This window comes from Lepidochelys kempii, chromosome 8 (genome assembly GCF_965140265.1).
Source record: "Lepidochelys kempii isolate rLepKem1 chromosome 8, rLepKem1.hap2, whole genome shotgun sequence".
NCBI lineage: Eukaryota > Metazoa > Chordata > Testudines > Cheloniidae > Lepidochelys > Lepidochelys kempii.
This window is the reverse complement of record NC_133263.1, coordinates 67000629-67014961: the sequence shown is the minus strand read 5'-3', so window position 1 is coordinate 67014961 and position 14333 is coordinate 67000629. Positions and strand designations below refer to the sequence as shown.

At 38.4% G+C, this 14333-nt stretch overlaps 1 protein-coding gene across 9 annotated transcripts in view; it reads right to left on the bottom strand.

Moving 5' to 3' along the window:
- Positions 1-14333, bottom strand: part of VAV3 (vav guanine nucleotide exchange factor 3) — a 248586-nt gene that overhangs the window by 28914 nt on the left and 205339 nt on the right. For all 9 annotated transcript variants that reach the window (XR_012160359.1, XR_012160360.1, XM_073356846.1 and 6 more), the window contains 2 exons: positions 10558-10694; positions 821-886 (listed from right to left, as the gene is read on the bottom strand). Coding sequence is in view for 7 of the 9 variants with exons in the window: in XM_073356846.1 (XP_073212947.1) it covers positions 821-886; positions 10558-10694 (203 nt within the window). In the remaining 2 variants the exon portion in view is untranslated. The remainder of the gene's footprint in view (positions 1-820; positions 887-10557; positions 10695-14333) is intronic.

The following is a 14333-nucleotide window of genomic DNA, read 5'->3' as shown; positions in this document are numbered from 1 at the left end:
GTGAACCAAGTTAAAGCACGTTTACAGCAAAACAAGGAAGCCTTTTAACCATTGTATTATTTTGGTTTAATACCAATGTAACTCCACTGATTTCAATGATTTCAATGCTATATTAAATCTGGAGTAACATGATCCAAAGTATTATGGAAAGACACAATGAAGGAGTGCATAATATATTAACATGCTCATACAAAATTATGAGTACGTACTGTAAATTAATTTTTCTTATTATCCTGCTGCAGTTCTTAGTATTTTGAGAGTATTTGTCTTCTTAACACAAAACACAGGCAGGTCAAAGCATATAGGGACGCAGAAGTATGTTGAAAGATCCGGTTGGAGGGTTTATTTATTCGTTTGTTCTTTATTCTATTTTTACTTTTAAAGGTTTTTTTTTAAAACTCACTATTTATGGTGTAATCTCTCTCTGTAACCCAGAGTGACTGGGAAACAGATTAAAACCACAGCATTTTCATCTCATTGTAAAAAAGCTAACAGCTTTACTGCACAATATATTTGTTCTGGAGTCTGATTGTATTTATCTGAAAACTCTTTAGACAATTTAATTTATTAAACTCCCAAAAGTTAAAATCTGTCTCTTGAGCATGTTTCCTTAACATTTATAGTTTAAATCCAATAACCAAATGCATTAGAATGTTATATTTTTAAACATTGAATGTAGCATACAAACACAAGGAAACTAAAATAATGCTTCCCACAAGGCAGGATTAACGAAACCCTGGTACGAACCAGGCAACTTTTCCTATGAATGTTCCTCAGGAAACTATTATACTGACAAACACAATTAAACATTTGTACTTACGCATGGGCAAGGCTTTACGACATCACTTGGAAAGTAGCCAAGCTCCCCTGTGACTAGATTTCTACCCTAGAAATAGACAAAAAGTTCCCATTATGAGCAAATGACTGTGTAGATTGGAAGCAATCTTGTATGCACAGGGATTCATTTAAATAAACATACAGTAAAAGTTCTAAAATTCAATGCCAGTCTTACTCAAATTTTGTAAAGTAATAATTTCTTGACTTCTGTAACTAAGTAATAATTACAAATGGTTAAATCTGAGTGGTCTGGTAGATAGGTGAGAGGATTGGACTCAGGAGATCTGGGTTTTAGTCCCAATTCTGTCACTGACTCATGTGGTTAAATCTTCATTGCAGAGCTAATTCGAGTTAACTACTCTGAAGTGTGAGCAACCATGCTGCGAAGTAACTCTTGAGCTGCACAGTGTGATTGTATTAGGGCCTGTCTACAAGGGAAGGTTTCAGAGTAGCAGCCGTGTTAGTCTGTATTCACAAAAAGAAACGGAGTACTTGTGGCACCTTAGAGACTAACTGCTGTAGCTCACGAAAGCTTATGCTCAAATAAATTTGTTAGTCTCTAAGGTGCCACAAGTACTCCGTTTCTTTCTACAAGGGAAGTTAGTGAGCAGCAAGCTGGTTAGCTTAGCACACTTCAAAGCATATTAACCTAAAGCACACAGAGGCACTTCTGATGCATGGTAAGATTGTCCACAGGCAGATAAATGCAGAGTTGCTAGTGCTCTAAATTAGACTAGGCCCAGCATTCTTAAACATGGGTGCCTAAAGTTAGGCTCTTAAATGCATATTTAGGCACTGAAGTCCAGATTGTTAAAGATATTTAGGCAATTTAAGATGCAGATAGGTGCCTAGTGGGATTTTTGAAAGTGCCTGGGTGCCTAACTCCCATTGAAATTAATGCACCATCATAAACCATCATTCATAAATTGAAAACAAGGGTGGAGCTGGATGTAAAAAGGAGCCGAATTAATGAGTATTCTTGAAAAATTGGAAGTTTTCTTGAGTTGAAGTGCCCTAAGCATATTCAAAGGGAACGTTATCTTCCTGGGAAGATTGCTATGCAATTTATCACACCCAGGTAATGATCACAGCAATTGTCACCTATTCCAAATAGACAGAAACTGTCTGATTATTTTGGTGTTATTCAGACTCTTTAGGCTTTTATGGAGGGGAGTCCTGTGCGACATGCAGTAATGGAAAAGATTTCACAAGTAGTAGGATCCCAGTGGAAGACTTTGAAGTCACTATCAAACACAAAATGGGCATACAGAGCAGAAGCAGTGGCTGCTGTAAAACAAAACTACTCCATCATTTTACAAGCTTTACAAGAGATTATCGAAACAACTCGCCTTGCTGATGCTAAAATAAAAGCCAGGGGACTTATCCATGAACTAAATTCATTCAGGTTCATCTTTGTCCTTCACATGATGCACCCTATTCTCCAGATGGTGGTAAAAGTGAGTAAGGCTCTTCCAACTCCAGTTCTCAACTTACTTACTGCAATGACAGGGGTGAAAAGCTTGTGTAACTGTTTGGCTGCGATGAGAAGTGGCCCAGAATATTTTCAATCTATTTTCAATGACAGTGTGAAAATGTGTGTAGAGAATGATATATTGATTCCCCCAGTTAAGAAGAGAAAAACGTTCACTCGTTTTGATGACGCGTTTGAGTCCCAGCATTGCTTTGATACAAAAGAGACGCAGGAGAGAATAACTTCATTTTACCTACTCCTAGACTCAATGATTACCGGCATTGACCAGCAATTTGAACAGGAGACTTGTAAAATTGTGACTGCAATGGGAAAACTGCTGAGCTTAGACATTGGCAGGGACGATATGAGAATCATTGCCAACAAATTTAAAGTGTCCTTGGATGAGTTGGAAGCTGAAGTCGGATTGCTTCGGGGTTATGACGGATCTGTTCCTAAAGGTAGCACTACGAACACCACCAGAGTGTGGCTTGACTGGCTAAAGGAATTGGATCAGTCTTCCACGTTCCAGGCCTTTTATAAATCTATGCAATGCTTTGCAGTCTTATCTGTTACAAGCTGTTCATGTGAAAGAGTCTTTTCAAAACTAGCACATGTAAAAAACAAACTAAGAATGTCCCAACAGCACCTCGACTTACTCATGATTTTGTATATTGAACAAGAATTTGCTTCATCAGTTAATTACAATGATGTGATCGAGGAATTTAAGTCCCTAACACCTGGTGAGTGACGTCTCATTCTCTAGGACAGAAAGATGAAGAAACCTTAATCTGCTTTGGTCAATTTGGCTTAGTGCATTAACTGGTTAAAGATCATAAAAATTGACTGTATCTTTGTATACGCCTGGTTATCACTACAGGAAAAAATTGGTATTTTGTGTCTCATTTTTTAAGTTTGTATTTTTTAAGTAAAGTTTAGTTGTTAATTTTAAAAAAATAAGTTTAGTTAAGTTTTAGTTTCTTTAATTTGTTTGATGAATAAAAATAATGTCCTTTATGATTGAGTATTCAATAAATGTTCGCTTTAAAAAAAAAAATTCCCTGGATGCACACCCGAATGAAATGTGCTGTGCACACCTATGACACTCATACATTCTTATGAAATGTAACAAGAGATCCCATTGTCAGTGGACATCCTTGCATGTGAATTAGTATACAAGAAGTCTTCCCACCAAATTCAAATTGCTGTGGGATGCATCCACAAGTGCCAGAGCAGCCCTGTGAGGTCACTAGTAAGAGCCATCCACTTCTCAAAACATAATCCTATGTGGCAGCTGTTAGAAAATACTGAATCTTTAATGCCAAACACCATACTTCTAACAAGGCGGCACATGATGTGACTTCAGGTACTGGTTGCACTGCCTAATGGTGAAAGCATAACATTGGAAGTCAAAAGTTCTGAACTGTTTTATGACTCTGAAGACAATATTTAACTTCTCTGTGCCTCAGTTTCCTTATCTGTAAAATGGAGATAACACATATTTAACTCAAAGAGAGTCATTAGCATTTGCTAAGCTCTATCAAATCCTTCCTTGGAAGATGTTAGATAAGTACAAAGCTCTAATATTGCTATTTCCTATAGTACTTCTAAAACTCATTTAAACAGAGGAAAATTCTGCACCACTGGCTAATTGACATCTGGCTCAAAATTCAGAAGGCACAATGGTAGCTTTGCTGTAAGTGAGATGAGTGAAGGGGGTGCCCTAGGGTTGCCAACTTTCCGAATGCAGAAAACTGAACACCCTTGCCCAGCTCTCTACCCCGCCCCACCCTACCCTGACCTTCTCTGAGGCCCCGACCCCACACTTACTTCATCCCTCCTCCTTCCAATGCTTGCTCTCCCCCACCCTCACTCACTTGCTCATTTTCACCGGGCTGGGGTACGGGAGGGGGTGAGGTCTCTGGCTGGGAGTATGAGCTCTGGGCTGGGGCCAGGAATGAGTGTTTCAGAGTGGGGGGGGGGCTTCTGGGCTTGGGCAGGGAATTGGGAGGTGAGGGAGGGTAAGGGCTCCAGCTGGGGGTGTGGGATCTGGGGTGGGGCTGGGGATGCAGGCTCTGGGCTGGGACTGAGCTGTTTGGAGTTGGGGGGCGGGTGCAGGCTCTGGGAGAGAGTTTGGGTGCAGAAGGGGGCTCAGGGCTGGGGCAGGGGTTTGTGGTGCAGGAGAGGGTTCCAGGTGCGGGCTCCGGGTGGCGCTTACCTCAGGTGGCTCTCGGAAGCAGCAGGTATTTCCCTCCGGCTCCTAGGAGGAGGTGTGCCAACCAGCTCTACATGCTGCCCTTGTCCGCAGGCACCGCCTTCTGGCCGCAGAGCCAGCGCTCGAGGCGGGTGCAGCGGGCAGAACCCCCGTGGGGCTGCACCTCCACCTAGGAGCTGGAGGGAAATGCCGGCCATTTCCAGGAGCCTTGCAGAGCCAGGGCAGACAGGAAGCCTGCCTTAGCCCCGCTGCACTGCCAACTGGACTTTTAACGGCCCAGTCAGCAGCACTGACTGGAGCCAGGATCCCTTTTCGACTGGGCATTCCGGTCGAAAACCAGACGCCTGGCAACCCTAGGTTGCCTAGAGAAGTACTCCATGTTCCCTTTGCAGTATGGAGCACTGCACCATGGAAGTTCTCTCTCCAGCAACACAGAGCGATCATTTTCCTGGCCTGGGGCTGGGGGGGAAATGTTCAATGGCTTAGTGAACTATAGAAATCTATGTGAATGCAGGAGGACACCAGCTGACATGGGAGCAGCATCCCGTGATGAGTGGCACAGGCAGGGGCAGGCCCATGCAGGTGGGAGCAGGGATCTCCTGTAGTCTGGGGCTGCACCAGTGGCCACCTTAGTGCAGCTGCATGGTATTTCATGGGCTGTGGAGAAGCAGTCATCTTCCCACTAGGTCATCCATGCATGTGAGGAGGCTATCATTCTGATTACTTTTTCAAATCAGCTATCAACAAAGTTAGCCAACACAAGGTAGCTGTCTTACCTGTCAGAAAATTAACGTGATCATAGCACTGCACTGCCTCTAGGAATATCTGCACTTGTAAATAAAAAGCTTTGCCTGTTTCATATAATTGTGGGAGTTTTAAAATCCTCAAAAATGTAGCGTACAAAAGTTACAGTAGGCTGAAAGGAGCTTTTTGTTTTTAAAATTCTTTGCTAATTATAGGATTGATATGAATAATTTTATGTTCATTCCTAATTATGTTTAAAATACAAGATGATTGTTTACTTTTAGATAGCCTGCTAAATCCCTCAAGGCCCTTTGTATAAAAACCTGTGATGCATGCTGTCAGGTATATGACTGCGGATTTCTGTACTGAGCGCATATGCACTATCCATCGCAACTAGCAGTGGATTTGTCGCACCACTGCACCTCAAATTTGCTAACAATTTCTTTCAACTGCACGTCTCTTCCTTGTTAACTGTTTCTCATGTGATGAGTAAGTAGTCAATTTCCTTCTAACAAAAGCCTTAAAGGCCATCCCAAATGCACTAGTAAATGTCTGGGCTGACTTGCTAAAGAAATTATATTACAGAGTGCTTGCAGCATATAAAGTAGCAATGAACTCCTTCAGACTGCTACTTTAAATGACACTTGTCAGTGAGACTAGAGGATGATTCATTATTCTTGAATCTGTTTTAATGGGGAGGTTTCCTGGAACCATTTTGCACAGTCACCCTAAATTTCCAGAGTGCTACCTGAGGTTTAGATATGCAACTCCCATTAACTTCAATGGACTCATGCAGAGCTAGGACTGTGCGCAGCTGAAAAGTTAACCCTAGGTTGTACAGTATCCAGTTTCCATCTTATTTTTATCTCAATCCTTTGATTGAGAAATTACTAATCTCGCCACAGATTTAGGCAACAACAGTGAAAAGAAACCAGGTTTTATAACTAAAGCTGGTCAAAAAATGGAAAACATTTCTTGTAATCTGAACATTTCCAAGCAATTTTCAATTCTGCAAATTTAGAAGAGGAATAATTTTCAACATTTTTATTGAAAAGGCCTATTTAGTGTATGGATTTCCTTCGCCTTCTGCTTTTCTACATTCCCACCACAGCTTTTTTCTCTTCATTTTCCCCTTTTTTGTTTTTTTCACATTTAAATGAAACTGAAAACTGTAGTCATTATTTATCTAGTTTCTCATTCCCTCTTGCCCCCCCTTCTCATTTTCCCACTGAAAAGGTTGGGGGGGTGAGTGAGTAAGAAATGGAAAAATGATGAGCTGAACGAAAAAGTTACTTTTTATTTTTTTCAGGTTAGTAAAAAAATGAAAATATAAAAAAATCAATTTTTGTGAAAAGGGCAGGTTTTGTTTTTACAAAAAAATTGTTCATAAAGTTTTGGACTATGTTCAGATCTAGTTTATTTGTATCATGCCTGGCACAGTTATAAGTAGACACGTTACCAAAATTAAAATGAACAAATGCTGTTCACATTCAGCAAAAATCACATCCTATCTTTCTCTCTCTCCCCTTTCCCCCCTCTGGTGATGGGACCAAATTAAGGAAAGAACCAAACTGAACACATCTGCACCATGTCCTAAAAGTCACCTAAATGGCACTCCAACAGGAGGAGGAACCAAGGCTCCTTCCACTCCCTGGAGTTTGATTTTGCACAAAGAGCAAAAATGTTCATCTTGAATGCTACAAAAAAGCATATGGTAACAAATAAATACTGAGACAATCTGATCCAGTTCCATTCAGAGATATGCAGATAACACTGATTAGTACCTGGAATTTCATCTAGAGGTGTACTAAGAGCTAGTGCAGAGTACAGGACAGATGGTATATATTCATGTACTATACATTGTTCATGTAGTATTCATCCATCCCACCTATGAGGTCATCCCCACATTCTGTGCTGATGTTTCCAAATGGCCTTCAGAGGTAACATGGTGTAGAACATGTAACATGCAATATGTGATGTATAAGCAACATATAAAAAGGATAATAAATTTCATATAGTACAGATTTCAACTGAATGAAAATTAAGCTTCTTTTTAAACATTAAGACTGAGATTTTCATAACTGCCTACAGGATTTGGATAATTTTAATGGGATTTAGCTGTCCAGATCGCCTAGATAGATTTGAAAATCTCAGCCTAACAGCTCTGCCAACCTAATGCATTTTCAAAAAAGACTAACATGATTTGTTCCACACTTATGAACATCCTGCAAAGTTGCACCTTAAAATGTTTACCCATCCACTCTTCAGCAAGCACCAAAGAGGACTGCACTATTACTATAACTTACAGGAATTTACAGAGTCTCATAACTTCTGGCAACAAATGGGGCCAGAGCTTGGGAAAAATCACTGACACATCCCCTCATTGACACCACAACAGATGTCCTCAGATATATCTTGAATCAGCCCTAGGAATATATATCAAACAGATTGCAACCAAACTCATACTAGGACAAAAGCAGTTTGCAGACCAACTTTGGGCTCAGGTTCTCTACAAAATTTATTTCAATTCAATTTCAAGACAAAATAGAAACATTTAATGAGACCGTGCATACGATCCCCAGTTACTTTCTTCCAAAGGCAGGTCATTTACGGGGAAACTTACTGAATAGCCAATCATAGTAAATAGGTAACTAGTCCCTGGAGACTCCCACATGCAGATTTCCCCCTGTTAAGTATAGTATAAGTATTTTCATATATAATTCCCCAATACTGGAAGATTTTTTCCAGGCGAACAATGTTGTTATGCTTGATATTTTGTTACTATAGATTTGATGTAGACTGTTTTGTTACTATAGATTTCAAGCCAGCAAGTCTCTACCTATTCTCCATTCTTCTTGCAGTACTTTAGTCTCCGGTGAGTTCTATCTACTACTGAAACATAGAAAATTTCCCCCCAAAAGGTAAAGATTTAATTTTTCATCCAAGATCAAATGTTCACAGCACAGTTACATTGAAAATGTAGAGGGACCATCAACAATAGTGGCATTAGCTTCGGTTATAGCAATGAATTGCTACAGGTTTAAGTCTGTATTAAAGAAGTGTTGTTTTTCACAGTGGAAGAAACTAGTACAGTGCACATTGTATGCTTTTGGCATACATGGAAAACATGATTGCCCTGAGGACAGTGTATAATTGCAATGGAAATCTGTAAAACCAGCATTACATCACACCTTATATGATACATCCTGTAACCCCTGAAAGCTTACCCTCAGGTTAAATAAGTACTTTGCTCTGAACAAACTCAAAAGAAGAGGAAAAAAAACACATCAATAATAAAAATCAGACTTTGCACTATTACAGTTGCACCAACAGCCAGTGTTCCAGATAAGAGTCTGAAATTTCCATTTAAAACACCAAATTTTCTCTCTTTCCCCCTCCCTTTCTTATTTAATTAACTCTGTGAGTAACTTTACTATGTGTAAAAGTGAAGCATCAGTAGTACCAGTTCAAGCCACACACAGGTAAGCACTGTGGCTATTCCACTCCTAGACCTTGAGCAAAGAAAGCCAGTCATGCTAACTGGTGTGTCTGGATACTACCATGAGACCACCTCACTCATTTTCATGTGTGACTGAACCCCGATCTTCAGCTGGAGGTAGTGGACTAACCACTGTGGCATCAATCTCCCTCACGCCCAGATCCCTCATTTTCAAGGTTTCATATTAAGGCAATTTATATTCCCTGGTTATATGGGAATTTGCTTTCGATGGTTCAGGTGAGAGAGTACAGGTGCTGGGTCCCTCCTTCTTACTCACTGAGACAGGCCAAACGATGACCTATAAACAATCCAGAATTTTGCCATCCTCTAGGACAATTCATGTTTATCCTGCTTGTGAGAGGGAGTAAAGAGAAGGAACCCAGGATGTATACAGTCTTGATTGAGCCACAGAACATGATGATAAAAGTTTGCGAAGGACTGAGACCAAGCATACAAATATGTCACTTGGGAAGATTTTCTTAACATTTATCAAAATGTATTTGGTTGGGTTTAAGTTATTAGAGAAGAGGAAACCAGAGTTTTTGTTTTTTGTTTTTTTCTAGGTTTTTTTCTGTAAAGAACAGAAAAATTGCACATAACTGTGCATACAAACGTTTATTTATTACTAACATCTGAGCTTCTGGTCAGTTTATGAGTCTATCGTATCCACAGTGGTCTTTCAGGTCAGAAATAAACTATTCCAAAATGTCCCCTGAGTAAACATCAAGATTTTAAGAAAACCTTATGTTTTGCGGTGACTTCTTAATATGCATTACAAAGTGATCAAGACATCAGAGTACGTCTGTGACAACATAACCGAGAAAAAAGTCACCCAAAGATGCTAATGGGGATGGCACACTATTCTCAACATATTATTAATTAGGTTATTGCATTCTCAAAGAACAGTCTCAATAACAAAACACAGGAACAGCTATACCAGACACCTTTCAGATGCCCTTGCAGATATACCTTTTTCTTTACCATCAGCTTTTCCCAAATGTTATTAATTTGCAAATTGTCCATTTTGTGCGCACACACACACACCTCCCTCCATTGTGACAAATTAAAAACAAACAAGAAAATATAATTAGAAAAAATTAAAATTCTTATGCCTGTCTTTAGAGCAAAATGTGAAAGCTGACACAGTTTGAATCTCTATTTGGTATGAATGTTCAATAAAGAAAACAATCTCTAACAGAATTAGCAACTAGAATCATGTGATATTGAGTTTCCATGGAAGCAACTCTTTTATCCAATCAATATAGTATAGTTTTCCTATAAACACAAAACAGTCATTATTTGACTTAGGCTGCCCCCGAACAAATTAAAAGAATTCTGTCTCAATCTCTGATAACTATTTTATCCGTTCTTCTCATCCAAGTCAAATATTTTATCTGGTTAGCATGCTCCTTAGTTCTATTGTCTGAGAGGACTTGGAAATTCAAAGCACACAGGGTACTCTTGCTGCTTATGTGCCATGCACTTTCTTCATCTTAAATCATTTAAGTAAATGGGTCACACCAAGGGCCCCATCTTGCAAACTTACTCACTTAAATGCATAGAGTTGTAAGATCAATCCCTTAGATATAAAAAGCAGTGTGTAAGCACTGCTGGCATCCGAAAGGTGAAATTCTTACATTAGACATGTATTTTGGGTAAAATGCACAAAAACTAAAGATTATGTTGTTGATGATGATGATGATGAACATAAAAACAGGATGATGAACATAAAAATGAGTCAATAACAGTTTTCTCTCTCAAGCAATAGAATTGTAGCCATTGCTAGTCCCATACCTGCCAAAACCTGCTATGTGCATCTCCTTTGATGAGTTCAATAGTGTCCCCAGTCTGGATGTGTAACGGTGGGCCATCATGTGGTGCTGGCTGTGGTACCCCATTGTAGTTTCTAACGACTTGCATTTTTGGTAATCCTGCCAAAAATTGAATACAGGTTTTTGGTCAATGACATGGCAATCTAAGACATTCCAATGTGCATAAAATAATAAAATAAATATAATAAATAATAATAAAGATAATATATCAATGTTAGGAACTTAACTAGGAGCAGTCGGGGAAGGAAGTAAAAGCACATTCACCAGCTACTATATTTGAACAAGTAATGAAATGAGAAATTTCTCTCAGCTCCTCACTATATTTTTTTAGTTCAAGAAAAATATTTCTCTTTAGGCTACTGCTTACTTCAAAAAAAGCACAACACATACAGTTTAATGGAAAAGAATCATTTTTCCCCATCAACTCCATCCCTACCTCCTCCTACTTTCCTCTTGGGGCATTAGTTGATTTCATCACTAAGGAAACTCATCCTTTTCTGTGTATATATAACACTGGCCTTGTATAAGGTTCGTATCTTAAGGTTATCTTTGTAATCCAAAACAAAAATGTGATGGATGTGATGAAGTAATATTTAAGACATTGAAATGGAGAAACTCTCCAGGCTTGAATCAATGTTCCAAAAATGGTGCCATTAAAAGGAACATGTCTATGAAAATCAGAGTGACAAACGTTCCATGCTTCTGATGCAATCTGTTTTGTTTTTTTTTTAAAACCTCATTTTTCTTAAGTGTTATTGGATATACAGTTCAATACTTCATTTTAAAAAGCAGAACTCATGGTAGCATTCTGGCCTTATTGCACCAATATTGGCTGCATCTGAATTGGGATCTTTTTCAAAGGTGAGAATGCCATCTCCTGAAACATAAGCCACTTAAATTAGTCTAGCTTCAACTTTCAGGCATTGGATCGTGTTACATCTTTCTCTGTTAGATTGAAGAGCTCATTATTAAATATTTCTTTCCAATGTAGTACTTATAGACTGTAACCAATTCAACCCTTAACCTTCTCATTGTTAAGCTACACAGATTGAGCTCCTTGGATCTATCACTATAAGGGAAATTTTCCAATCCTTTAATCTTTCTCATCACTCTTCTCTGAACGGTCTCCAATTTTTCCAACATCCTTCTTGAAGTGTGGACACCAAAACTGGACACAGTATTCCAGCAGTCATTGCAGCAGTGCCAAAACAGGGCTAATATAAACACACTTCTCCAACTGGAGAGTCCCCTGTTTATGCATCAAAGGATCAAATTAGCTCTTTTAGTAACAGTGCTGCACTGAGAGGTCACGGTTACAGAATTATCCACCATCACCCCCAAATCATTTTCAGAATCACTGTTTCCTGGGGTAGAGTCTCTCACTGTATAAATATGGCCTACATTCTTTGTTCCTAGATGTATAATTTACATTTAGCTGTATTAAAACATATATCGGGGTAGTTTATTTTTTGTCAAGGTCCAAATTTCTTGCTCAAGGTATAGAAAAGGTCCAGACTCTAGAGAAAATAATTAAGAAAACCTCAATAATGATAATAAGTAAATAAAAAGATGTCAGGGTCCATTTAAAAGCATCCGGCTGTCCAGATTTGGCCCACAGTCCGCCTATGGACTACCCCTAACATATATTATTTGTTTGCACACAGTTTACCAAGCGGTCCACATTGCTCTGTATTAATGACCTGTCCTCCTCATTATTTACCTTTTCCCAAAGTTCACAATGATGATTTTATGTTTTCTTCCATGTCATTGATAAAAATGTTGAATGGTGTAGGGCCAAGAACAGATCCCTGCAGGACCCCCTAGAAACACACCCACTCGATGATTATTCCCCATTTACAATTATATCTTGAGACCCATCAATTAATCCATGTAACGTGTGCTATGTTCATTTTATATCATTCTAGTTTTTTTAATCACAATGTCATGTGGTATACAGGCAAAAAAGACAGACATAAGTCAAGCATGAGACAAGATCAGTTCTTCCATCTGTCTTTGATACATACTTTAATCTAATTTGGTTGTTTATCACTACACATGGGATGTTACAGGTTCCTATAATTAATTGGATATACCATGCTGCTGTAATCATATGAACCATTTTAGGTCAAATGCTTTTAAGAACTAAGCAAACGTGGAAGAACACAGTTCACTTGTCTGGACTGATAGATATCAACTGTTTTGCTGCTGAGAAATATGAGATAAACCCGCTTTTGAGACAGGCCTAGAATTTGGCTTTCCATTTTTTGTTTAGAAAGTTCGTCATTATATTTCTATACACAGATAAATACACATACACATGAATTATATTATATAGTAGAACCTCAGAGTTACTAACACCTCAGGAATGGAGGTTGTTCGTAACTCTGAAATGTTCATAACTCTGAACAAAACGTTATGGTTGTTCTTTCAAAAGTTTACAGCTGAACACTGACTTAATACGGCTTTGAAACTTTACTATGCAAAAGAAAAATGCTGCTTTTAACCATCTTTATTTAAATGAAACTAGCACAGAAACAATTTCCTTACCTTGTCAAATATTTTTAAACCTTCTCTTTAATCTTTTAGTAGTTTACATTTAACACAGTACTGTACTGTATTTTCTGCCCCCCCCCCCCTTTTTTGGTCTCTGCTGCTTTCTGATTGCGTACTTCCGGTTTCAAAAGATATGTGTGGTTGACCGATCAGTTCATAACTCTGGTGTTCGTAACTCTAAGGTTTTACTGTATATATATTGAGCATGTACTTTATGGAGCAGTAAATAATCTAACAGTATTTTCAATGAGTAAGACTAAATTTCAAGCCAACAAAATATTAGGCAAAATATTAGGCAAAATAATACCAACTCTATATGATGTGACTTGGACTGAAGTAAAAGAATAACTATTCCATCAAATTGATTATATTATCTAATACATCTAAAATTAGACACCTAAACTTAAAAAAAATTTACTGCCTTCATCCCAGCTAGATGAAATACCAATTCTGGCTTCATTTAACAGTTTAATCAGGTTGCCACTCTGCAAAATACATATTGATCAATGCACTACACAACTGATTCAGCATCAACCATTTTTGCCTTCTGTGTATGGTGTTGCATATGAGTGAGAGAATGTTTGCAGCAGTATAGATTAGTACCTATTCACAAGGCTGATAACTTTGTCCTAATACAATAAAGTTTCCCTGTGGCAATATCTTAGAAGATAGCACTGCGTACTTGGTCAATGAGCTGTCAGCATGTCCTGGCCTCTCACTTTTGAGACCTAATTTCAAGACTAAGAAACTTACATTAAAAATTATGTTTTACAAAATGTCAAATCAAGTGATTTTAGCTTTTTTTCAATCAAATGTTTACAGTCTGCATATACAGCACTTCACTACCTCTTTGTGACAATCTCACTAGAAAGGCATTAAGGAGTACTTGACTATGTGTTTCACTGGGAATCCTACTTTATTAAAAATAAGAATTTCAACCATTAGAAAGGTCAGAACAATCATGGCACGCAGAATTAACAGATGCAGCCTGATTTTTAACTTTTATTTACGGAAGTGGGAGTTGTGGAATGCTCAGCAGGCCAACAGTGTTAAAGAAATTCCACGTTGTCTCAAACAGCAGAATTGTAAAAAAGATAGCACAGGATTAACAACATTAAAAGATATCACAGTATTATCAACATTAAAATATATCATGCCTGTGTGCCTTGCATAAAGTTTAAACAT